The 26,912-nt window shown below is 37.1% G+C and overlaps 2 protein-coding genes across 5 annotated transcripts in view; one reads left to right on the top strand and one right to left on the bottom strand.

Moving 5' to 3' along the window:
- Window positions 1-4,286, top strand: part of LOC116298092 (neuropeptide FF receptor 2) — a 38,181-nt gene extending 33,895 nt beyond the window's left edge. For both annotated transcript variants that reach the window (XM_031706456.2, XM_031706458.2), the window contains one exon: window positions 1,215-4,286. In XM_031706456.2, coding sequence (XP_031562316.2) covers window positions 1,215-1,765 — 551 coding nt within the window. In that variant the 3' untranslated portion in view covers window positions 1,766-4,286. The remainder of the gene's footprint in view (window positions 1-1,214) is intronic.
- Window positions 4,287-7,994: 3,708 nt separating this feature from the next.
- Window positions 7,995-26,662, bottom strand: LOC116298105 (protein FAM149B1). Of its 3 annotated transcripts, none has more exons than XM_031706475.2 (20): window positions 26,310-26,662; window positions 18,025-18,286; window positions 17,708-17,792; window positions 17,442-17,499; window positions 16,566-16,712; window positions 16,042-16,109; window positions 15,695-15,791; window positions 14,951-15,089; window positions 14,741-14,795; window positions 14,315-14,427; window positions 13,665-13,783; window positions 13,472-13,508; window positions 13,283-13,383; window positions 12,537-12,600; window positions 12,300-12,337; window positions 11,787-11,994; window positions 10,906-10,961; window positions 10,560-10,626; window positions 9,601-9,850; window positions 7,995-9,254 (listed from the first exon to the last, which is right to left on the bottom strand). In XM_031706475.2, the coding sequence occupies exons 1-20, from the start codon at window positions 26,405-26,407 to the stop codon at window positions 9,208-9,210; spliced, it is 2,109 nt and encodes a 702-aa protein (XP_031562335.2). In that variant the 5' UTR covers window positions 26,408-26,662; the 3' UTR covers window positions 7,995-9,207. The 3 variants fall into 3 exon arrangements, with proteins under 3 accessions (XP_031562335.2, XP_088887641.1, XP_088887640.1); XM_089031515.1 differs by lacking the exon at window positions 26,310-26,662 and adding an exon at window positions 23,236-23,529; XM_089031514.1 differs by lacking the exon at window positions 26,310-26,662 and adding an exon at window positions 18,999-19,095.
- Between the last annotated feature and the right edge of the window lie 250 nt (window positions 26,663-26,912).

Here is a 26,912-nt window from a genome sequence, read left to right on the forward strand (position 1 = left end):
AAATTCATCGCGTTGGTCTTGAAGTCATTTAATATACACTTATCATTCTATTCTCATGGTCATATAAATGCCACGTTTCACGAATCTTCCTTCCGTCCAATACTTTCATTATAATTATTTGTTTATGGCCACTTTGATAAGGAATGTCGTCGATGTCTTAGCTATATATCTTATCATTTTTAGATAGCCATAAAGATGTAATAATTCACCTTGGCTTCGACAAGGACCGCCCTAACCATCATATTATTGCGTCTCTGGCGTATCAGGCTACTTAACAGTGATCATTAATGTCAGTCATAGGATCAATATATTTTGTAACCTTCTGTGACATGTTTATAAGATTGATAGGCGTTCTTGTCGTTATCTATTTAAGTGCCATTTTGATTTTTAAAGGCTAACAGATAGTTTTAAAAATCGTGAAGTTTTATTTAGAAGATAGTGCTGCTATTTTTGTCATAACAAGGCTGATATGTATCAATTAGTTATAAATTAATGAAGGACATAAGGATCCGTAAAATGTTGGGTTTTTTTTTTTTGTTTTGTTTTGTTTGTTTGTTTGTTGTTGTTGTTTTTTTTTTTTGCCTTTCGTGATTTTCCGACAAAGGAGATTGAAAAGTTATACGAGCATGTAATCCGAATAACAGAAATGAAGTAAATATAACCATATATACAATTACTAACAATACTACCATCATTAACACCACCACCACACCACCACACCACACCACCACACCACCACACCACCACACCACCACACCACCACACCACCACACCACCACACCACCACACCACCCACCACACACCACCACCACACCACCACTACTAATACCACTGCTACCAATCATGTATAAAAAAATAGAAATGTTATTATTATGTACTTATTGACTGAGTGGGAGGGCCGTATGGGAAAATATTTGGCTCGAGGTCATGTCGTACAAATGACCGAGAGCCAAATATTTTCCCTGTACGGCCCGACCTAACTCAGTCAATAAGCATTTTATCATATGACCCTCACAAAAATAAAAATAATTAAAAAAAAGAAAGCGCGCGGATTCGAGCAGGGCCGGGCGGGTTTTTCCGGCCCGCTTACGTCAACCCGTCCGGCCCCCATCACGTGACTTTTTCCAATGGTTTTATTAGAGCGCGCGAGCAGGGCCGTACGGGTCATATGATAATGTCTCATATTATCCTATTCTTGATTTTCTTACCAACAGGTGCCCACCGTGCTCGTGTCAGCGTCGTGCGCATGCTCATTATGGTGATCGTAATATTTGCACTTTGTTGGCTACCATTTCACGTCATGATCATTGCTATTGACTTAAAAAACTCAGATGAGCCTACATTTTACGCCATGTGTTTTGCTCTCTGGCTAACCACGGCCAACAGTTCCTTCAACCCCATCATATACGCTGTTTTTAATTTGAACTACAGGCGGGAGTTTGCTCGGATTCTAACTTGTGGGACTGTTAATGTTGGCAAGTATTTGGGCTGTGATACTTCCATAGATGACCCGAGGTCGCATTTCAGCAGGGCTACGTTCAATAAATCACAGTCGCAGCCGTTGGCACTCGTGTCTAAGGTCAACGGAGGAAATGGGAAGGTTTATGTAGAAAATAAAGAAGAAGAAAGGGACTTTCTTGAAAGAAAAGAAATCAATGGGAATAACTATGGAGACGTTAGAAATACCTATGAAACTTCTTCTCGTACACAAGGAGAACCGGGCGGGAGCTGTGATCAAGGGCATGTTTACGAATCGTGCTGTTAAGTATGACCCTCACGCAAGATGCAACATTGAATACTGTTGGGATAATGGTGAGAAAAAAGATCATAGGATCCAAGCCAGCTACGACTCATCCATGACATGAACTTGTAAAAAGTGGTACAAAAATTGCTTACAAGGCCAGATGCAATAATAAAAAAAACCCACTACGAGATGCAAAAAGGTTGCGTTAAGACGCCAAATAGTGCAAGAAAGGATCAAAATGTCCTAAACAGCTATGTTTCTACCAAAGTGCAAAAAAAGATGTCGATAAAGTGTCATAAAGGACAAGAAAACTACGACCAACCTTCTGAATATATGCAGGGGGTGAAGGGCTGTGGATAGCCTTAATAGGGCTTGAAAAAGCCAATCATTAAGTGGACACTTCCGCATGAAATGAAGATGGAATGAAGTATTCCAGCTGATTTGTTTTGATAAGGATAACTGAGACGTACTGCACACTAGATGATGGACACGTGCAATGACCAGAAAAGGACACTGTACACAACTGAGACGTACTGCACACTAGATGATGAACACGTGTAGTAACTAGAAAAGGACACTGTACACAACTGAGACGTACTGCACACTAGATGATGTACACGTGCAGTAACTAGAAAAGGACACTGTACACAACTGAGACGTACTGCACACTAGATGATGTACACGTGCAGTAACTAAAAAAGGATACCGTACACAACTGAGACGTACTGCACACTAGATGATGAACACGTGCAGTAACTAGAAAAGGACACTGTACACAACTGAGACGTACTGCACACTAGATGATGAACACGTGCAGTAACTAGAAAAGGACACTGTCCACAACTGAGACGTACTGCACACTAGATGATGTACACGTGCAGTAACTAGAAAAGGATACCGTACACCACTGAGACGTACTGCACACTAGATGATGTACACGTGCAGTAACTAGAAAAGGACGTTATAGGTAGATGATGGTGGTGACGTGAAATCTCATGAATGTGTATATTTGGGCGCTTTACAGATACCTTACTCTATCATTGTAGTTGCAAGTTTTTAAAGATAAGTACATGTAGGAGAAATTTAGATTAATAGAAGACAATTGATCTTGGGATTGATTGATTAATTATGTTTAACAGGGGAGAGAAATCTGATGATCAATATTAAAAACAACTACAGGTCTCGCTCACGTGGCAGACATCTTGACTATATAGTTGGAAACAATAGATTATTACAGGCGGTAGGTTTGCATTCAAGTGCTTGAGAATTATTATGTGTATGCGGGTTAAACAAAGGAATTAATTCTCATGAGAATAAACATGGCTACCGCGTGAGTGACACCTATAGACATTTGTCAATTATCAATTGGCTGACTCTTCCAATTACTCGATTCAATGAAATCAACTTTATAAAGTTAGAATATATATTATAAAGATATAATATATCAATAGATAACATTTATCTATTTGGTCTTAGAGACAAACCATAAAGGTAAAATACAAAGGAATTTGAATTCAGAAGAAAAAATAATAGGTTAGGAAAAAATATGGCAAGCCTCACAAATAGAAAAGAAGAAAGACCAGCATAGGATCGAGCGGACATTTCAATCTAATTATTTAAACCTTTGCTGTTTAATCTTAGAAATGATCGTTGATTTGTGAGGGGAGTGGGGTGGGGGTGGGGGTTCAAGCACCCCCTCCACTTACTACACCCCCTAAAAACCTATTGGATAAGCTAAAAAAGGTAATTCCAAGGGGGGAGCTAAACCATACACTACCTCTCCCCCCTTCGGAATAGATAGATTTTGAGTATCCTCATACAGGAGAACGACTTTTCAGATATTTGCCTTTCGTTTAAAACAGCAACAACATAGAACAACCTCTCCCTTTACAAATAAGGGTATAGAGGCTTTGCACCATCACGTTATGGCAGCCATGACAGGGGAGGGGATAATAATAGAGCATTTTTCTCCTGGGAAACTGAATCCTTTCTCATGTAAAGCAGATTAGACCAGAATAGCGCAGCGCAGCCGTGACGTCATAAAAACGAAGACAAAGGCGAAATTCGGACAAACAAACTTACAAGTTTACTTTCAGCAGATAATTTTCACAGCCGATCGCAGTTGATCTTAGTTTACATGGGTTATTATTGTAACTTTAAGTGTAAAAAATAAAATCGGTTCGTATAATCCTCGTAGCGGTTAAACAGAATGCAATGTTTGTCCGAATCTTTAAGCTATTTTTAGAATGAGCGCGCTGCGCTATTAATTGTTCCTGCCCCCTGTCATGGCTGCCATCACGTGATGGTGCAAAGCCTCTATTCAAAAGGTGGTAGGAATCTTAAGAAGTATTATACTCAATCATTAGCTTATAAACAAATAATGTAGTGTATATGACGGTATATTTTATCCAGTAAATATATAAATATCAAAGGTTGATGGTTAGTTTTATAGTAATAGTCCATCAAACGAAATGATTGATCGATCACTGATGTAAATAAAATCAAATAGAATCAAATATATAGACTATACCAATATAGGCAAATAAATATTGAGGAAATATGGCGATTTTAATTAATTTTTTCTATGAAGTAAGGATGACGTCTGAATATGTGTGTTGTGTGGGACACGTAAAATGTAATGGGGTGGGGAAAAAATAGTCTGCAACTGGAGTGACGAATAAATTTGATTTTATGTATGTGATATGTAAGAATGAAGTATGCATGTACGGAGTGTGGAATACAAAGAAGGGGAAGAGAAAGAATTCACCTTTTCGGCGCTAGCCGTCACGGAGTATAAATTATTTTAGATTGTGTTACTGTCACCAATAAGTTCGGACATTGTTCTCGAATTTCCGTACAAATGTACTGACTTTAAATGAGCTATTTACTTGGTTTGTTTAGTTAGTTCTCTAAATACAAGTAAAGATCATTTTTCTATCTTGATTGAAACTTTTCTTACTGCTCTTAAGAGAGCTAACTAAAGAAGTCTGTACCTAAATTTTCTGTTTAAAGTCAGTGAATTTGTATGGGAATCCGAGAACAATGTCCGAACTTTTTGGTGACCGTAACACAATCCAAGCTAGCGCCGAAAAGGTGAATGGGCGAATCCGCATTTTGATTATGTGTGTGACGTGAGAAAATGACGTCTGAATCAGTGTGGCGTATGTGACGTAAGGAATCCGTTGCTACGTCGGACAAGCTAAAATGTGTTTTTTCGATATACAGCATGGACAGACACCGATTGCTGAAAATTTTTAAATGTCTGTCATTCATGTCCGCAAGTGTCGCGTCTGGGACCCAAAGAATGGAGTGAAAAAGAATTCGTCTGCAATTTGAGTGGCAAATTATTTTATTTTTTTCTGTGAAGTAAGAATGACGTCTGAATATGTGTAGCGTCTGGGAAACAAAGATGGGGTTAAAAAGAATTGGTCTGCGTGCGTTTTGAGAGGCAATTTTTTTCTTCTTTTTGAAGTAAGAATGACGTCTGAATTTGTGTCGAGTGTAGAACACAAGAAAGGGGGTGAGGAAGAATAGACCTGTTTCGAATTCCAAATTACCGCTGTGTTTCTTGATTACAGACTCATTTGCACAGGGTTAGCCTCGAGTTTGTGCAGAATGTGCACGTGTCCCAGTCAAGGTCCGTCGAGTTTCAAAGTGTTTGTATTGTTGAAGTTGTGCATTCTTTACTTTACCGTTGGTATTTGTGAATATTTAAACACTGATACGAGGCTAACCCTGTGCAAATGAGTCTGTGATCAAGAAACACAGCGGTAATTTGGAATTCAAAACTGGTCTATTGGTCTACAATCGAAGTGATTAATTGATTTGGTTTTTTAATTAATTAAGAATGACGTCTGCATGCTTGTCGTGTGGGACATAAAGCATGAAACGGGGTGAAACAGTATTGGTCTACGTACACTTGGAGTGATTAATCATTTTGATATGTTCTATATGAAGTAAGAATGACGTGAATATGTGTCGAGTGTGCGACACAAAGAATGGAGCAAAACAGAAATGGTCTGCAATTGGAGTGATAAATATTTTTGATTTGTGTATGAAGTAATATTGACACCTTTTGTGGTATGTGACACTTGAAGAGAGAGAAAGGGTGAGATTAATTTGGTATGCACGTGAAATGGTGGATCACCATACAACCTAGCGTACTCTGGGACAGGGAACAACCAAAGAAGAGTTGGACCGCAGAAACAGGTCGAATCCACGTGATTCCAACCAAAGTTGGACGTGCCGCAGTATAGATGACCCCGTAGGCGATTTTCCAAGCAAGGTCAGTGACCCGCCTTTCTGTCGCACAGCCTGTTGCCAGACATTATTATCAAGCCACACTACATCAGGGTAGACTGACCTGCAACCCACATTCCATTTAGCCCGCTACGCAGGTTAGCATAGATCTAGACGGGCGTAAACTTTGCAACGCAATGCGGTATGGGTGATCGACTGCTTTATTTTACCAACTGATAAGCGCCTTTCACAGTGTTAGTGAGCGATGACAAGGTAGACGGGCAATCTGACCGGTTGTAAAAGATGTCGCTTAGGCCACTAAAGCCGATCCCTCCATCAAGGGCGTTCCAGGGTTCCACGACATCCAGGCAGGAAGACGTAAGTGATTTTTGACATCTGAATGTGGGACGGACAGAAGGAGAGGGTGTAGGAAGGATTTGATGTATGATATGCAGCCGCGTACAGCACTGTAAACGTCACTAATCATTCATTTCTCAAACACCCAGCAACTGAATGAGCACAAGAAAAAGAAATAATCTAGCTGAATGAGCTGTTTTTTATAGCCATTTCTCTGACAAATTGACAGCAGTTCACGGTGTTTGACCAACAATTGTAACAGACGCATTTTAACAGTTGGGTGAAATCCATCAATTTGCTCGTTCAACTTCCACAACGTAACACCCCACCAAACACAAAACATCGATTAATTTGAAAAGCGGGTAGCAACAGTTGTACAAGTTATGGCGCATTTATTATATTAATATATTTATTATATAGTTGGGATAGTACGCTCGCGCTGATTGGTCGAAAACTGTGCTTTATTAGTGAACGGAGCACAGTGCTGACGCCAGCCGCGCGCGCGAAGTGCTGCTAGATCCTGTAACCGTCTTTCTTTTTGCGTAAATAAATTCAATACCCAAATAAAATTAGTAACTATATGATAAAACGAATAAAACAGCTTTTTACGTGCTCCGTTCAGTAATAAAGCGTTTAGGAAGCGCCGTAAGCAGTCAAGAAGTGTGAGAAGCACTCGCCCACGGCTCGTGCTTCTCCTTACACTTCTTTCGTGCTTACGGCGCTTCCTAAGTGCTTCATTACTGAACGGAGCACGGAAAAAGCTGTTTTATTTGTTAACTAATTCGTCTTGGTGCAACGTTTTCCCATTTCAGCTCACGTATATCATTCCTTTGAGAATAAGTGTGTCTAATCTATATCCATATTCATGTCTTCTATGCGCAGCCGTCAAACAAAGAAATGATACTCTAGGGGGGCGGGCAAACGATTTCGGTCTGCAACGGGAAAACAGGGTGAATTAGGTTATTTGACGTTGGCATATTGCCTCACGCATAACTAAGATAAAACTAAAGTAAAAGTTAGTCTTTTCTAAGCATATTTTGGAGAATTTATTTCTTGAAATACCATTGAAGTGGTACTAGAATTAAATATCAAGAATATCAGCGGTCTAATAGTCACGTGACTTACACTACTTTCAGCAGTTTCTTTCCCATAGTCTGATTTAGTCTGATGTATTCATACATGCCAATAAAGCAAAGGGACTACAGGGTTTCTATATAGTACAATGAACTGCTATTTTAGTTATCGGGTTTCGTTTCTAGTCTTGGTAAACTAGGATATATATGGTGCATGGAATTATACTTTTCTTTGAACATGCAAATTATACGGCACCGGACGAAATCTTAACCGGTCAAAAATTTGACCTGTACATACCGTTTGCATCGCGGAACCGTCATTTTATAAAAAGTACGTTCTATTTACACGGAAAGGAATCTGAATTTGCACGGCTAGACGTACAAATTTTTGTTCGGATAGCTCAGTCCCGTGTGAACGCAACCCTTAAACATCTTTTTGTCCGGGTAAAAATTCGTCCGGTATAGTGAAACCCGAACCCAAGTCTCCTAGAAAAGATGCATGCCATATATATGTGAAACAAAATCAAAGATGTATTGTCTAATTGCAGTACGAAAATATTTGATATTAGTGGAGCAGAATATTGGGAACAAAAGCAAACACCTTTGTTTGGTTCATGTCTGAGTAATTCTTAGTTAATTGACAACTAACTTTTTGATAACTAAATACTCTTAGATTAAGCAGTACATAGCAAGTCAATAGACCACTTCAGATCACGTCATTCCTTTGAGAATAGAAATGATACTCAAGAGAATGACACGTGGTCAGAAATGGACAAACATTACGTCCAAGCGAAAGAGGCCTATTGTGTCACGGATATATGGCGTGCGTGATGTGTATAAAGAGAGCCATGATGTGTATAAAGAGAACCATGATAATATACCACACACTGAGGCGCGCCCCTTTGGAAGCAACAGTTCAGAGTGATTAACCAAGTAAACCAACATCTTTTGCCTTTGCGCGCACCCTTTGCGAGTCTGCCAAACTAGACCTTCTTACCTTGGGAGTAAAGTTTTCCCATCTCAGACCACTTGTAATTCTCTTGGGAATAAGATCCTTTGTTTGAGTTGTATCCATATTCCCGCAACTTCTCATACGCAGCATGTAAACAAAGAAATGATACTCTAGGGAATGACATGTGGTGTGAAATGGGAAAACAGTACGCCCGAGCTATAAAGGTCTATTAGGAGCCCCAAAACTCTAAAGACAGAACCCAAAGGAATTCAGCGTAGCTACATCTGTATCATTTGTGTTTCATTTTGTGGATATTACCAGCTAGAAGAGTGACAAAGATGACTACCTTTATTACGAAGCAATATCCTCGTGCCCAAACGTCGCATAAAAACTTTTCAATCACACGCGCCTATTGGATATTCCAAGGTTGAGGAAAAACTAGGTCGAGTTGACATTTCAGTGCATTGTGTGGCTGTTTAAGGGGACACATCTTAAAGATGGCTTATATTTTATCCCCTTAAAGAGTCCAACAGTGCACTGCAACGCCAATACGACCCAGTCTTTTTCTCAGGCGAGTGTGATTGGAAAATTTTTATTTTCTGACAATGTCATGAAAAAACGGCTTTGTTGGACTTCCTTTTAAGCCCGATTTCGATCCTGCACGTGCTATTTAGCTTTGAAGCACTGTAAAACTAAGTTCATCTTCAGAGGTCCTTGGTCCATGACTTACTCAAGTACGATTTGTGTTCCCCTTATAAATTTTTCGTAATTTATAGAGAACTAGTGTAAAAATATATTTAAATCTATTAAATATTAAATTAGAAGGAAATTTAAAGCTAATGCTATCTTATAGTCCCCAGTCTCCCTCGTCTTTGGTGGCCGGCGTGACCTGCAAACAAAAACAAGATAACGTCAAGAAAAGCTTCACAAAATCATGGTTTGGTGATCATTGTGAAGTCCTTGTTGTTTATAAAAACAAGCTACTGTTTTTGATGAAGCGTGGAATTGAGTGTTCTTTCGGAAGCCGAGTTTGTTTTGGGTTGCCTGTTGAAGTACGTGTAATTGCGGAAGTGAATGACATTTCGGAGCCCGAGGTTATGTTCTGGAATATCAATGTGCGTACTGTTTCGGCAGGCGAGTTATTTGTGTTACTTGTCGAAGTGAGAACTATTGAGGTGTGGAAATTATCAAACAAAACATGAGAAGTTAAATGATCCCCTTCTATATAAACTTACCGAAATAACTCTCTACTTCGTCGGCCTCGTCGCTGATTGGCGAGATCCCTCTGCTATCACCATGGTGACCACTATGTGACGTATGAAGGTCACTGCCTGGTGGCCCAGCAGAGATTGACATACTAACACCTGTAATACCACCCAGGTCCAGCGGTTGTCGGTTAGTTCCCAGTACTCCTCTGCTATGATTAAAATTGTTCATTGGTGTTGATAACCGACGGTTGTTTGCATTAGCACTGGGCGTATCAGTCTGAAAGCAAATATACAAACTAGGTTAAAACCAAAGGAAAGGACAGGTATAAAGAATATAACTTATTTGCTAACTTGTTCAAAAACAACCTTTCTGAGACTCACATAGTTACGAGCGAATTGGGTATAAAATCGAAGTTGAGAGAGGTGGACTTAATTCCTCATTTAGGATATCCAATTGCGTCTCGCGCCAATAATGGCGTGTATTTCTGAAGCGCGCGCTAAATTTTCGTGCGTTGATAAAGAGCGCGAGCATAATTTTTGGGTGGCTAGAATTGGCGGGAAACAAGTTGGAAAAGGCCTTCGTTCGTCCAGGGCGTGGTTCTGATTGGGCTGCCTGTGTTTTATTTAGCACGCGTGAAGTAATACGGAGACAAAGGACTTTGCGAAAGTCTCCTTGTTTTCATGTGCAGGAGGCAAAAAATAACGGAAACCAGCGAGAATGTGAAATCAAGTATTCGTGGACGTCAGTCATAAGCGTTTCCATGACAGCAAGTTGGGAAACCGAGTATTCGTGGACGTCAGTCATAAGCGTTTCCATGACAGCAAGTTGGGAAATCGAGTATTCATGGACGTCAGTCATGAGCGTTTCCATGACAGCAAGTTCAACCCATTTTCTCAGCAAGACTTACATGACCCGCAATACTCGTTTTGATAGTATTGAGACAGTTGCAATCAAAATATAAAAAGTGCAGCAATATTTAACTTACTCGAAACGAATGAGTTGTGTTTGGCCGGGATTCAGAGAACACTGGTGCTCTTTCTCGTAAACTCCGCCTACGGAAAACAGATGAATTGGTTTTATTTCAGTACAATAAGCCTTTTCATAGTTTAAGAATCGATTCCACTGCGCATGCGATTTTATCCCGAATTTCTCGCCTTCTTTTGTTTAATTAAGAACAAAAGAAGGTTTAGACAAAAGAAGGTGAGAAATTCGGGATAAAATCGCATGCGCAGTGGATCGATTCTTAAACTATGAAAAGGCTTATTAATACTCTCTTTCTTTCAGTAGGTTCAATAATTTTTTACCCAATTTTACAAAACGCAGATTATTACCTTGAATCATCTGTGGCTGCACTGGATGCACGAACATTAAAATGGACTTTAGCTTTCTGTTAAGGGAACACAGTTAAGACATTATTTAGCAACCAAACGACCAATACTATGAATAATGTGAATACTGTTATATAAGTTGTCACATTCAATCTTTCATCACAAAAATTAACAATCATTCATCTCTACAAACACCAAACAACCAAATGGTGTGTTACCATGAAATTCAAGAGACCGATATACAACATTTCAATGCCCTCCATGAAAATACATTATAACAATTTATTACCATATCATGTTACAGTCAAACTAAGAAAACCGCCTAGAATGTTAAACATCGTGTTCTGACCAATCGCATGCGAGAATGAATACATCTTTATGAAATAACTGTTATGAATGTCGCGTTCTGATTGGTTTGGAGTGCGTGCTTTATGAGAGCACATTGCACGCGCGCGCACTTTCCATTGCGTCATTCCTATCTATCATTGTAATTTGTATTTTATGAAAGAAATAAATAACATGCTTGCTGTGCTGTGTGCAGTCATAAAGCACTTGGGGATTGGCAGAACACTCGAGAAGTGTCCAGAAGCACTCCGCTACGCGTCGTGCTTCTCCTAACCCTTCTCTCATGTTCTGCCAACCCCCGCGTGCTCTATGACAGCACACAGCACGCGTGCTCTATGACAGCACACAGCACGCGCGCGCGTTTTCTATCTCTTCACTAATTAACTGTTGCATGTGATTGGTCAGAACACGATGGCTAACATTCCAGACATATTTAGGTGTTCACGTTTTTCTTAGTTTGGCTGTAAAACATCTGATGAAGGTCGCAGTACCCGACGAAACGTCTAAATAAGATAAAATAATCAGAGATCAGTCCTTACCGCACTACTTCTAGCAGCAGAATGTAATGTTTGATTAGATGATCCAGTAGTTGACGCTGATACTAAAGTAGACACCGCTGCAGTACTTTCACCATATGATACCGTTCTTTCTAGTGGAGGCAGCGTACCATTCCTAGCCCCCCATGGCTGGGGAGATGAGGTATTGAGGGGGTGTGGTGGGGATGTCAATCGTTCTCCACCTGGTAATCTGTAACAAAATTGAAGTACATTGTAGTGAATGTGATTTAGCTAGTTTTTATAACGAAAACATGTATTGGTATTCTCAAGAGAAGCGCAGTTAAAGATATTAGCCAGTCGGAGGGTGAGGAAAAAACTGAGTCGAGTTGGTGTCTGTTTTATGGGACGAAATAGATGCCGTCTTAACAATATGTCCCCTAAACAGTCCTACAATGCGCCACAGGACTGCAATCGAACGCAACCTCGAAATTTCCCCCCGTTCCCTTGCAGCGTATCCTCAATTCTACATGCAACGATCCAAAAGTATGTACTTACAATTTAGTTCCACGTACGATTTCACATTTAACATCCTCCTGTCGAAATAGAAAAACGAAAGAAATGAATGAGAATTGTAAAATTTATCTTTTTTGCTTTTAGTTTCGTTGGTTTCATTCTTTAATACTCCATTCCACGCTTTTTCACTAATTACCGCTGAACGATAACTTAGCGGGCGCAGAACTGACGTGCAAACGACGCTTACACTAAGCAGCAGTCAATGCAAGACTATCTTACCTGTGTATTAGGTGTTTTGGGTCTTTCGCGTTCCAAAGGTGCCAGCCTTTGACTCGCGGGATTCCTGTTAGAATTGGTAAGCCAAGACAGCAGATTAAAAAGGAGGGAAGAAAGCATTTGATGGTTCGATGGTTATTTAAATACAAGAGTTTTGGAATTATTTATTCCCATTTATAAAATAACTGTTGTAATTCTCGCGTCCTGATTGGTTCGGAAGCATGTGGATTATGAGAGCACACAGCATGCGCCCGCACTTTCTATTTCGTCATTCGTGTCCAAAATCTAATATCCATTTCATAAAACAAATAACAAATTTGCTTGCTGTTTTGTGTGAAGTTATTAAGCAATTATGGACTGGCAGAACACTCGAGTAGTGTTGTCTAGTGCCCACCCCATGCTTTACAACTACACACAGCACGCGCCCACGTTTTCTTTTTCTTTACTATAAAATAATTACCATTATAAATCTCGCGTTTTGATTGGTTAGAAGGTCGTTCTTTATCAGGGCACAAAGAACGCGCACATATTTTCAGTTGCGTCATTCGTATCCAAAATAAAGGTTATTGTAATTTATATCTTATAAAAGAAATAACGAACTTGCCTGATTGGCAGAGCACTCTAGAATTGTGAAGAAGCACTCTGCTTCTTGTCGTTCTTCTCCTAACACGTCTCTCGTATTCTGCCAACCCCTGCGTGCTCTATAACTGCACACAGCTCGCGCGAACGTTTTCTATTTCTTTACGTACCTTCTGGTCTTTGCGGACGCCATGCGATTTAAAAAATTGTCAGGAACACGTCCAAATCTAGACATTCGTGAGGCCACAGTACTACTGGATCCCGGTCTTCCCTATAAAAACAGCGGACAGAGAAAAATGTTGGACATTTAACCTCGATTTACGCAAAAAGACTTTAGCAAAACATCCATCATCGTTTACCTGTATATAGGGTGTTCCTTCCCGACTATCAATAGGGCTGTAAAAACAATAAAGTACATCTCGATTTATGGAAGTATATTATAAGGTAAAATGATATAACAAGGAGAGTAGCTATGGCTGTATATATTACATCTAGACGGGTTTCTTTTCAGAAGAAAAAGTTTAGTTGGAGTAAAGGGAAAGTATTACTTACTGTATGGCTGCTGCAGATGGTGCTCTGTGCTGTAATGCTAGTGACTTGATCATCATAACGTCTTTAAGACCCTTGACGTCCAGCGGAGGGTTTAGACTTGTCGACGTTCGTAAGCGAAACTGAAGACACAAGGATATCAAACAGTTTTCAAAAAGGGCCTATGTCGTACGCCCCCCTCTCTTGGGACAGTAAAATCCACATTACTCCTTGAGGTAACTACAGCACTGGCCTGATCCTCTAGGAAGGGGGGGGGGGGGGGGGGTGGGATTGGGCACAGGGATAACACTTCCCCACTCTGTTGAAAATGCTTCTGCTGCTGGCCGTACCGTTAAAAGGGGCCTGGCCCGTGCTCCTTCTCCCCCCTTCTTCCCCCCCCCCCCCCCTCCCCAAGTTTCCACAAAAGAGTGATAATAAGTCTTCCTTTTGGAATTAAATTTTCAATTTGTTGTGACCATGTGTTGTGAAGTGACTTCGTGCCTCCATCCCAGTTTTTGCTAAAACTAAAAAGGGCCACACCCATTATGCTTCATCGCGGGTGATGGAGTGATAATCTCAATCCTCAATCCAACTGAGTGCCTGAAAATCGTTAAATCGTCTAACATTTTTCTTTGAAAACGTGAGGACTCTTAATTGACTAACAATAATTATACCTGTGAAGGGAAATGACCGATTCTTGAGCTAACATCTCTAGATATTGGTCGTAAAGGACTATCTATGGCACGCTCAGGTTGTCTGACAGCGTCAGGTAGGTACAGCGGTTTATCTGTTAAACACGCAGGTTAGTTTACTTAATATCCAGCCAAGCCATGCATAACATTTAGCCTATAAGCACTGTTTCATTGCTATGCGCTATTCAAGACAACAGTCAGGACAGGGCAATTAGGCAATACGCTGTGTCATTCAGAGTATGTAAAGGTACCGAACAATAAATTTGATTGACAGCAGTCTATTGCCCCTGTGCTTATAACCACAGTTTTCATTGCTATGCACTGATCGAGACTTTCCCTCTCACAACTGTTGTTTTGAACAGCCAATTGCAATGAAATCAGTGGTAAAACGCTTTATGCAAAATATACCTCTTAAAAATTTCTGAGAATGTTGTACTAAAAGAGTCCTCAGCCATAAAACAACCTACAAAAAGAGAGCAACAAAAAAAAAAAAAAAAAAAAAAAGAGTAAAATTATATGGCGTAGAGATAGAGAGATAGAATTCAATAAGTAAAGAAGTAGCGACAAATAACTAGACAAGGTCTCTTTACGGAAAAAAAAAGGTGACGTGAACCCTACCTCTCCCCAGAGTAAGTCAAACATCTGGCTAAATAAAGTATCTCGTGCACAGGCATTTGGTGTAACAGGAGGAAATCCTAATCTAAAGTGCCTTTTATGCCGATTGTGTCTACTTCGTAGCACCATTAATTCTTCATCTCTGGAAAAAAATATAAGTTAAACTTAGCCAGATAATATATTTGGTGCTTTGTGGATATAGTTTAATGGACAAATTGGCAATGAATGACTAAACAGATGAATAAATAGATATTGTCACATGTTAAGCTTGATATCTTTTTTATTCACGAGTTTCCATATGATATCGCAAACTAGCGAGTCTGCGAGCGAGTAAGTGATATCATATGGAAAACGAGAGAATAAAAAAGATAGAGTGACCACAGTAAATCCGTTAAAAACTTTAGTAATACTAAATAGCACATTTTTATGCAAATTCCATTGTTTTCTATTGTTTAACTAACACTATTTTGTACTATTTAGTAATTAGTGTTTCACAGATTTACTGTGGTCACTCTATCAAGCTCTTAACATGTAATAATTTGTTTATTACACATTTAGGGTCGATAAAATGACAAAATAGCGGTTTCCAATTCACCGTGAAATGATATCGTGTAGCTTCACTGATCTGGTTTTTATTCACGGCTTTATCACACTGATATTGATCCTAAATGTGTAATAAATGAGAATGAATGAATGAAAAGAGAGAGATGAATGAATGGATGGATAGATTCTTTTGGTTTTACTTACAAAGCAGGGAAGTCATAAGCGAGATATTCTTCAAACTCTCCTTCTTCTTCAAATATTTCTTCCTCAAGCTCAGCTAGTGGGTTTTCTTCATCTGAATCTAGAAACATGAACATGGATAGTTAGACTAAAACTCCTTTCCATTGTTTACCTATTCTTCTTTTTCCCCTCTTCTCCTTCTCCCATTCCTATTCACTCCCATCCCCTTTTCTTCTCTTCATTACCATCTTTCTCTCGTTGCTCCCATCCCCCCTTCTCTTCCCCATGACCCCTGCTTCATAATCTAGTACAGAGTGAGAGAGGGTAGTACTGCTGAGCTAAGTTGAAGTACTTGTAATCTGTTTATTCACCTGATAAGTCCTGATATTCTGACACATCGACTCTTGCTGGCTTTATCTTTGTTCCTTGAACTGTAAGCCTATTGAACGGCAAAGACAAAAACAATATTCATCTCTAGTCAACAAATTAATACACATCAAAAGAAAATGAATCCTCCTTATTTTATGAGGCTAGCGCTTAATAGCCTGTGGTTAATAAACCTGTGGCCCTCCTTCCATGATTAAATTGGAATTTAGAACTTGATTTTCGTGCAGAGGAAAACTGGACTCTAAATGAACTATTTACTTGGTTAATGTTTAGTTAGTTCTCTAAATACAAGTAAATGATCATTTTTCTAGATTGATTGAAGCTTTTCTTACTGCTGTTAAGATAGCTAACTAAAGAAATCTACCTAAATTTTCTCTATAAAGTCACTGAATTTGTATGGGAATCCGATAACAATGTCCGAACTTTTTGGTGACCGTAACACAATCCAATCTAGCGTCGAAAAGGTCGATTGAAAGGACATTTCCTCTTGAATGGATTCTGTACTTACCCTTGTGAATCTAGGGTATTAACCTCTTCCATGTCCTCCAGGACGGAGGTCTGTGGTCGGTAATTGTAAACCCTAGGATCATCTGGGGGAAGGGGTATGTACTTTGTGCCCTGGTCTTGAGGGACTGCACACTGATCACCACATATTCTGGAAGATACAGTACATACAATATATTAGAAATATCAGTAAAAACTGAAGTGAGATGCCTCAAATAAAATTTTACTTTATTCATAAAATAAAAATACTGGCAAAACTATCTAGATTTTGTTGATTTTCTAATTGAATGATACAAGATATTCTTTGAATTTTAAACTTTCACATTTTTTTGATACCCTTCTAAAGACAAACTTTGGCTCATCAAAGTCAAGGCATGGCTAATTCACATACCAAACTGGAATTTAACATATTAGGTTTTGTGGAGGAAGAAAAACTGAAGAACTTAGAGAAAACAATTAAACCTAATTTAAAGAAAGAGGCCTCACAATCTCTTAGCTCACATTAGAGGATAAAACCAGGAATCAAACATGAGACCCCTAGCTTGTAGGCCAGTACACTACTGCTATACTACCCTTGATTCCCTTGGATAATGAACTAAGGAACCAGTAACAACAGACAACAGAACCGTGCAACTCATTACAATACACTGCTTCACTGGAAGTTGTACACTAATCTTGCTCACTTTACAGTAACAATGCTCTCTGTGAGGAACGCATGTATACTCAACAACTTCTGTTGCATGGTTAGCAGGAACGTCCCTCACCCTGGTACCATAACAATGTTATAAGACAAGTAGCAACATTTTCATGCTCATCTTTCTTCACCTTATGGAAACCTGATAAAATGTGAATTCTTTAGCAGTGTGATGAAAGAACATACCTTAAATGAGGAAACTTTGTACACCATTCCCGGCACTCTGATAATAGCTGTGGGCTCCCTATAACAATCAAAACATGACTGTTGATATTGACTAATGAGAGATGAAGCAAACAACCTCTAATAACAAATAGTATCATAAAAATGGTCTAGTTTTGGACAAATAACGTCATACAGTAGACACTGTATCTATATTATATAGTGCTATAAGTTGCAAAACCTCAAGCTACAGTATACATTTAGGCACTAAGCCATATTGAAGACCTTACCATCAAAAAACTTTCCTTCAAACAGCATTTGACTAATCTCATCAAACATCCGCTGCACTGTAGCTGACGCTTGTCTGTCAAATTCCTGTGTTAAAAATATATACAAGTTTGAGAAATTAAATAATAGTCACTGATAGAAACAAAGGCTTTATTTGAAGGATCAAGTTTGATGATGATTTATGATGATTTATGAATTTATATAGCGCCCTTTCTATATGGATATAATCAAAGGCGCTTTACATTGAGTTGTGAATGACTGATTGCTTTTATGCAATTTACAAGCATGAGAGATGGTAGGTATGAATGTTTTCACTTACATCATCATTTCCCCATGAATAAACACTACTTCTGCCAGTTAAATTGCCAGTGTTTGTTGACCATGTGTTTGATGCCCACAGACTATTATTTAGACTGTTAGTGTTATCGGTTGTTGGTGATGAGCAGCCACTGCCATCTGATGTACGATAACTGTTGATAGCCTCTTGTACTGTCTCTAGGTATGACAGGGGTAATGTCTCCTCTGGCTTCTCAGGCAAGGGGTACAGGCTTTCAAACCCACCCCGAGATGAAAAGCCACGGCTGTAAGTTAAACAAAATACAACATCAATAACTAAATAACTACAATAACTACAGCCAGTGAAATATGTTTTTCAATACATTTTGTACTCACAAAACTGAAAAAATTAAAGGTCAAATATCAAGAAACTAAAGGTGTAATATGAAGATTCTAAGATTAAAAAAGTATAAATTGCTTCAAGCTTTGTTACAAATGATGTTATCAGTATATTGCAAGTAATCTTTTCTAATCTTTTGTACAAACATTATCCAAAATAATGTGTACATTTGTACTACAATGTACAGTATACTCCTATAGTATGGACTAAAATTATCTTAGTTAATAGAGTATACAGTATGATTGTCCTTAAAATCCCTCAAAGTTAATTATTTCTTTTAACTTTATTAAGCCAAAGAAGTTCAGGCTATGTTCTGAATACTATCTATTACAAGTAAAGTTAGGTTATAACTGACAATGTTATTTTGACAATTGACTACTGTAACAAAAAATAAATAAATAAATAATAAATAGGATTTAGCGGTGGCATTTTTACAGAGTGGCTCTTCATCCACTGAAATTACGTTTGGAATTTAGAAGTTAATTTTTGTGGAGGGAGGAAACCCGAAATATTGTATGCGTAAGACGGAAACACACTTAGACACCAAGTGAAACAAAATACAGCTGTGGAGGAGCTAACTTGAAGATCATAGAAAGGAGAGTATGTCATATACTTACATGTACATTATTGAAGCTTTCATAGTGCACATGTATCTACCTTATATATGTGTATTATTCATGCTACACTATTAGATACCAAACCAGCCGATAGCTTATGGCAAGCACATGTCAACATATTGTAGACATCAGTTAACCAGACTAACATAATATGGTTTCTAATAGGAAATTCTAGGTTCCCCAGAGAGAGGATAATCTAGAAAGATATGCAGTAGAAATTCTCATTTAACATCTGCTACCAATATGGATAAAGACATACTACATGTAGTTCTTACATATCAGATTGATAAGCATTTTACAATGGGTAGCCAGCTGACAGCAGGTGATAAAGCAAAAGGACACAAAGTCCCCTACAATAAGTAGTATTGTGTAGTTCCAGAAATTAACCATATCCCCACCCTCCCCCCCCCCCCCCCCAAAGAGGAATCTGAAATGTCCAAAGGGTGGGTGGGTCAGAAAAAGTACAAAAATTACAGAGTTTGTATGCAAGAAAATTGGAATTAAAAAAAAAAAGGTTAAAAGGTTTAGTACCTCTAAAATCATGAAACATATCTAACACATGTTTTTCATTAGGTGTACAAAAACCAGAAAATTTAGCCGCTCATTTTCCAGTCGAGTTCAGCATCTCAAATCATTGATATGTGATGAAGAATGCAGCAAGAAAATGTATAAGATGTTTCGAGAGAAAAAACAGATTCAGGTTATTTTAAACTTTGTTTTTTTTAGTAAAATATACATTATAAACTCAGTTTATTTTGTAGTACAATGTAATTTTAGTGTAAGATTGTTAAATTTGGGATAAGATCAAGAGGATCAAGAGGAGGAAACCTACTTAACTTACGCCACCTTGAATTAAGGATACAATTATAGGTATTTGGAAACTTTTTTCCAAGTTTGAGATGTAAAAACTCTAAAATGAAAATAAACGTTGTAAAAAGTGTTAAGAACCAAGACTTATTTCAAGAGTTTTGAGTTTTGATCTAAATTACAGGGAACTCGCCGACAGATCAATTTGATTTTATACATAGGCGAGTTTGGGTAGGTGAGTCCATTTGTAGGTGAGTTCACTGGTGACTGTAGTGATAGTACAATACAAGCATTAATAAATGTATTGTCACTATGCATTCTCATTCTAGGAGGGACAAATTTTAAATCCACAAAAATCAATGGGCAATTTCTATTAGAATTGAATTCCATTTATTAGTTATTATTTAAATTTTAGTTATTTTTTCCACTTTGGTATCCTAAAAAAAGTGCATTCTGATTGGCTGTTGGAGCAGGGAAATTTTTTCCCCTCCAACCTTGACCTAGTATGCTGGCTGCTTATACCATCAGCACACATGTGTATGGGATAACTGCTTGCTAAACAACAAAACACTTGAAAATGTGCATGTGTAAAAGAAAAAAATAATAAAAATGATAAGGAATTTACGATATAAAGTTGATCTAGATAGGGAAAAACTGTGCCCTCTGCTTTGAAAATGGTCCTATATTCAAGACCTCAGGCAAAGTTTTTCCCAATCTGGACCTCCTGGCTAGTAAAATCATAACCTCTATGTATTTGCCAAGTATATAAAACAAAATAAGGGATATCTCAGAGGTTTTCAAAAGATATTGTACATATGAATTCTTACTAATAAGATGCAATTAACAGTTCATATGTTGAAATTTCAATAAGTTTGAAAAATTTTAATGATTGGTTAACAAGTACCATTGTATTATTTTACAGAATCTAACAATAAAAATTCACTCTTAAGATATTTAATTATCATAATCATTAATCTACACAACAGTATTCAAATCTTTGTTTATGAGCATTCCAGGGCTAATCCTATAATTATTGGTAAAATACCTAGGAATAAGGACATTTGTGTAGACATTTATGCAGTAAATCAAATAGAAATTAAAGTATTCAAGAAATAGATTTTATGTGAAAACATATAAGAGTTAACGTTGCTAGACAAATCAATTGTAAAAAACTTAACTAACACTTGACTAACACTTTCAATACTTCTATCACGACAATAGACATCTACCAAACAATAGAAGCTATTGTTTAAGGAAATCCTTAAAAATCTGGTTTCACAGTTGGAAATGTTTAAAAGATTCAAGGTTGATTGATTAAATAAAAAGCAATTGCAGAAGGTTTTCTTGTATGACTAAAAGTAGTTAGGACTTTATTATTTAACACAGTTGTTTTATAGACCGTTTCTATAATTATATAAATAAAGCAATATTTAAACACAACTTGTCAACCATATCATACTATACAAATATTTTTACAGTACATTGGTTTGAATAAAAAAATCAATGAAACTATTACACATACAAAAATTACAAAAATGTATATTAACCTTCTGTGGTATTTGCTCTATCCCAACAATACATATATTAATAGTTGAAAGTTTAATCATGCAATTCATCTTGTTAGTATAGTTATCATATTATGTACACACACAAACAGCAATATGCAGAAATTCTGATCCTTTCGTATATACACAAAAGTATATCAAAAGTATATTAGAAATTATGGGATGTTATCTCTGATATTTTTTCAGTGAGCCCTAGTAATAGGCAACCTGAAAAAATATCAGCGATGATAATCCATAATTTCTGATATACTTTCGATATACTTGTATATATGTACAAAAGGATCAGAATTTCTGCATATCGCTATATAATATATATACATAGATATATATATATATATATATACATATATATATACAGCCATTTGCAAAAATTATGGCCATTTCAAATATATATACAAGTATATCGAAAGTATATCAGACAGGGCGGGATATCTTTCTTGATATTTTTTTTCAGAAAGCCCAATCATAAGAGAGAGTTGAGGTGACACCTTTATTGATATTATATATAGTGATTACTCAACTCATGATCAGAAATAAACTTCATTTTTAAGGTTTGTTAAAGACCTAATATACTACCTATAGCTGCTAAAGATATTTTACTCATATTTCAATCATGAACATTAATACATGCAGAATTGTATATATTGGCATTGCAGCAAAGTAGGGTGGATGCCCCTTTCCATAACATTAGTACATGCTTTCAAAAACTTCATATTTCACAATGTCATGGAAACACTTTAAATAACATCCACCAAACCCTCCAAACATCATCCCAAAAGAGTTGTTGATAACCAGTGTAACATTTTTAATCATATAAATGATTGTACAACTGAAAATCGCTCTATAAGCACATTTTTATCACCTCGTAGGATCATAATTTACTTGGTGGTTGAATTGAAGTACAAATGAATGAATAAGATTGAATGACTAAACTACAATCTTTGTATTACATGGCCAAAAATTCCATTTTATGAAATAATGTACAATGTAGCAATCTATCATACAGTTTTAATTTGTTTTCTATAACATTTACTAAAAACTAAAAGATTAAAATTAAGTAAGCTTAAAGAAAACATGTTCAGTAAGAAATAGTTATTTCAAACATATGGGATTATAACTACAGAGGCATGATAAACTTCATAAAACAAATCCATAGATCTACATGAGCTTAAAAAAATTTAAGTTTACATTAATTTACTATCATTTCATTTTTCATACAAATTCAGTTAACTTGAAAGCATGATGAAATAAAAAAGATGGACTATTAAAGATGGAGAATTAAAATATAAGAATTCTTGTTTTTAATAAAAACGAACAAACCGTGACAAAAGGTTGTGCATAATTTTAATTACATGACAATATATTTAGATTTCAATAAACTCTTTATAACAATTTCGGCTCTAAATACGTTCTAAATTGAATTTTTTTAACAGTAAGACGTAGATGATACTTAGATTAGTGGTTTGTGTAAAATAACTTATTTTTTTCGGGCCAAAAGCGCGCCAACTGTCGACAGGAAAGTAAAACAAACAAAGAAAGTTTATTGAAAACACAGTGAAAACAAGGTACGAAAAATTCGCCGTTAAAACTCACAAATCTTCTTCCTGCATTTTTCGATTTCCTATCATTATACCAAGTCCAAATAAATCTAAACAGTTTAGTAAAAGTGAGTCATTTGGAGCTCAAAGTCTTGGACCAGAAAACGAGAAGAACGCTGAATGAGTGGACAAACTTTATCAAGGCACCTTCTCACTCCAAAGGCTCACTCCAGCTCAATTCGTTTATCGGTCAGCCATAACTGCTCCAACATAGTCTATGATAAGCTAAGATAGAGAAATAGCAATATTAACAAGAAAAAGGCTTACATTTCTAGTGGTAGCGCTCTATTTGTCATCCCAAGCCAGTATATCCGATGAGGTCCATCCGCGACCACAGATGGAGTCCACCATGACAACACAGAGCGTAACCAACGCCGGCTACTTTGAGCTGACAAAACTAGTCCCCCATACCGAGAATTAGCTCTTAACGCTACCAGTACGAACAGGAACTGTCGATGAGCTCTCGTAAAAGGTCTAAGATTATTCTTAATCAATATTAGAGGAGTTATTTGAAGTCTGGTTTTTGCTCACAACACACGTACCTCTGCTATCTTCCCATAATGCAACACGACATACCACTTCATGAATATGCAAGATTGGAATTCGCAAAAAAGTAAATAAATACTGTTCAAAAACTAATCCCTTTTTCCGTTTAAAGTAGTATTAATTATGAATTTTGGCGGTGGAAGATAAAAGAAGATTAAGAAAAGAAAAAAAGCTTACAATAAAGATTAATTGTATATACTTAAGAAAAGCTTTGGGTTTCCTGTGCTTTTTATTTTATTTTTTTCCGGAACCAGACAAAAAACAGGATTCTCACTTGCCGGATTTGATAACGGGTTTCAGTCGTAACCAAAGCACTACTAAGATCTACTCTGTTTGCTCAAAAGTTTATTTACTTTATTGTTACTTATAAATTTAAGCATAACCTGCATATTTGTAAAAATCTAAATATTTAGTCTCCTTGTCTGCCTCACCGTTGTGCATCAGATGTGCCAAACCTTCAGCTAGCTAAGAGTATACACTCTGCGCAAAACCGTTTCTCCTGATCCTGAAATCGATTTTCGTTTAAAATGCTGAGCACAATTCTGAAATATATATGTTTCTGCTATGGAAATGTTATGCCGCAATCAATAATAAGGAAGATATCAGAGCTTATAAATAGAGTGCATGCCAGATCAATTTCGTTTGTCCTCTCAGTACACTCATTGTAAAACCTTTGATTGTAAAAGACCGTAAAAGAATACGGCCGTTAATCCGGCACTCCCCTGATATCCAAGTTACTGACAAAAGTGACAATATAAGCCTATATTTTAAGCCTTGGGACAAACCAAGTATGTTGCAGCTAGTACAATTATAACAGGACGTTTTCGTGATGGCGCCATTAACCTCTACTATACCAGACTCCCTCGTACACCTTCTTTTGTTCATTTACAGTTAGTACCGATTGTCTTACTATTCTCATGTTGGAACACGAATTTAAATAAGAAAGAAAAGTCGCCAAGCATTATGGTAGTTAAAAAAATTTCCTCTTAACGTTATGGGTCGTTACGATCATATCTAAAAAATAGCAACCCAATCGTGACGTAACGTTAATAGCAAAAATCGCTGTTTATTACCATAGTAACATAACATACATTTCAAGGTTCATAAGAGACTCGATATTGTATGAAAAATTATCCGCCTTTTATAGATTTTGCAAATCTACTAAGCTTTTTTTCTTGCGGTTTAAGAGAATGATTAAAAGATAGTGCTCCTTAGCTTCAAATGAACTTTTTTGCCATACGGCTCAGTTTAACTCTGACCGTCTCCGCTGATCATTTCATTTTCGCTATTAGTTTTATAGTGCACACAGTAAACAAATATATTTTACTTCGGTTCTTATGCTCTTTTGGTTGAATGGCTTTAAAACTTTTATAGCTTATACTAACATTTAAATTATCCTTTTTTTGTCTTAATAATTCTGGAAGTATCTTTTGATTCAGTCATCGTCGTTGCCGTGGTATCAGTGTTTCCAATATACATACTAATACATGCGAATTAAAGTTACGATTTTATATCGAGTTAAAAATAATTCCGGTACGGGGAATTTCTGTCAATAATGCAGTCAAATTTTGACGGCAAACTCTTCGTTGATTAGTTTAGGGTACGGATCGATAGCTTTCAGGGCTCCAATTGTTTGCAAAATAAATGATCTTCAAGCGGTCGTTCTCTCTTCCATCTGTCACAACGAAAATTATGACAGCTTTTGCGAATGGATGTCGCTTGTCTCCTCATTAAGACAGTCTAATCTTAGTGTTTGCATTGTTCTTTCAATAAAACTGAACGAAAGGATAGACCCACTAAAGACATGAAAGACTAGGTGTCAGCTTTTGACCTCCTTAATGACTCTAGTAGAGCTTAATCATCTTTCATACGAATAAAAACTGAAACCCCAATTCCTTTTGGCATCCTTTCAGACTACAATTGCCCAGTATCATTCAGTCAGTTCGAGTTATTTAACTGGATTTTGATACTTCTGATCTAATATCGACATGAAGCCCATTTCAGTGGTTGACTGTCGAGTAGTTGGCATTTAGTTTCTGTCGCACGTCATGGAGAAGAAACTACTGAGCAAACAGGTTTGAGAAACGGAGATTCGAAGAAAAAAATCATAAACTCGTTGACAACATCAGTAAATAATGGCTTATGACAACGATCGGAATAAGTATAAACCCAAGAGTTTTATTCTTCGGCTCGAAACCAAAACGATTTGTTGCTAGCGAACATAAGGAATATTCTAGTGTCGGAAGTCTTTTCATTTTTCCATTTTTTTGATAAAATTCTAACAGCTCTCGCATGCCTTGGGGCAACTTACCTATAGAAAGATGATTTAAATTTCACTTTGATATCTCACTGAAAAATACGAATGTTCGGCTTGAAAATGAAAGTCCGAATTGGGTGAATTACCAAAGTAAAAAGTCAGGGTGTCATTGTTAAGGTGATGAATCATTGCAATTGGAAGGGGAAGAAAGAAAAAGAAAGAATTGTTTTATTCTTTTCGTCTTTTGAAAGTAAATGTGAGATTCAAACTAAAAGTGCTCATAAGGAAGCAGCGACAAAAGCATTGAACACGGTAAAATTCCTATTATCTAAAAACATGAAATCCTACATTGTAGTCAGGACTAAAGCGTACGTACAAATTTGCCTTGATTCAGTGAAAGGGCTAGTCTCTATCAAACCTTTAGTAATAAACAGGAGAATTCAATGGTATTACAACACTTAAATGCGGTAATGAATAATCTAACTGCTTGGCTCATTCCGTGTTTGAATAAATTACGGTATTTTCACTTTTCACTTACCCTCTTAAGATGAACGAAACCTTTTCTACCTCGGGTTTTTTCACTCGCTTTTTAATTCGACTGCAAGAGGTATACATCCAATCTCCAAGAAGTGTCATGATCTTGACGGGTTTACAATCTAGAAACCACCTAGAACTACGTTCATCTTAATCCGCTGTAAACACATCTGTCTCGAATGTTTTACTTCCACGAGTTTCGCATTGAAAGAAATTTCCAACCGTTCGGTTTTAGCCATTCTCTTTTTCCATATTCATAACTTCAGCAATTGTTGTTCACACCACGACATTAAGTGACATTCGCTGACAATTATTGATAACAGAAAATTTTACATCGTCAACCCCAAACAAAGACCTTATATGGATGGCGTTTGCTTCAATAAGGAGAACTTCCAACTCACGAAACAAGAAATTAATAATACATGAATAAGGATATGATATTAGTAACATCAGGTATTCGGTTACACATATGGAATATTTTTCAAAGATATGTGAAACATTTTAAATTTTAAACATATAACCTGATAAAAAAATAGAAATTGAGTATACTATATTATTCATAACAAGGTCTAAATGGTGCTTCAAAGAATACGTATAGAATCAATCA

The sequence above is a fragment of the Actinia tenebrosa genome, unplaced genomic scaffold (assembly GCF_029948245.1).
Source record: "Actinia tenebrosa isolate PJP-AT-01 unplaced genomic scaffold, QUT_ActTen_1.0 PGA_scaffold16__25_contigs__length_10494907, whole genome shotgun sequence".
Lineage (NCBI taxonomy): Eukaryota > Metazoa > Cnidaria > Anthozoa > Actiniaria > Actiniidae > Actinia > Actinia tenebrosa.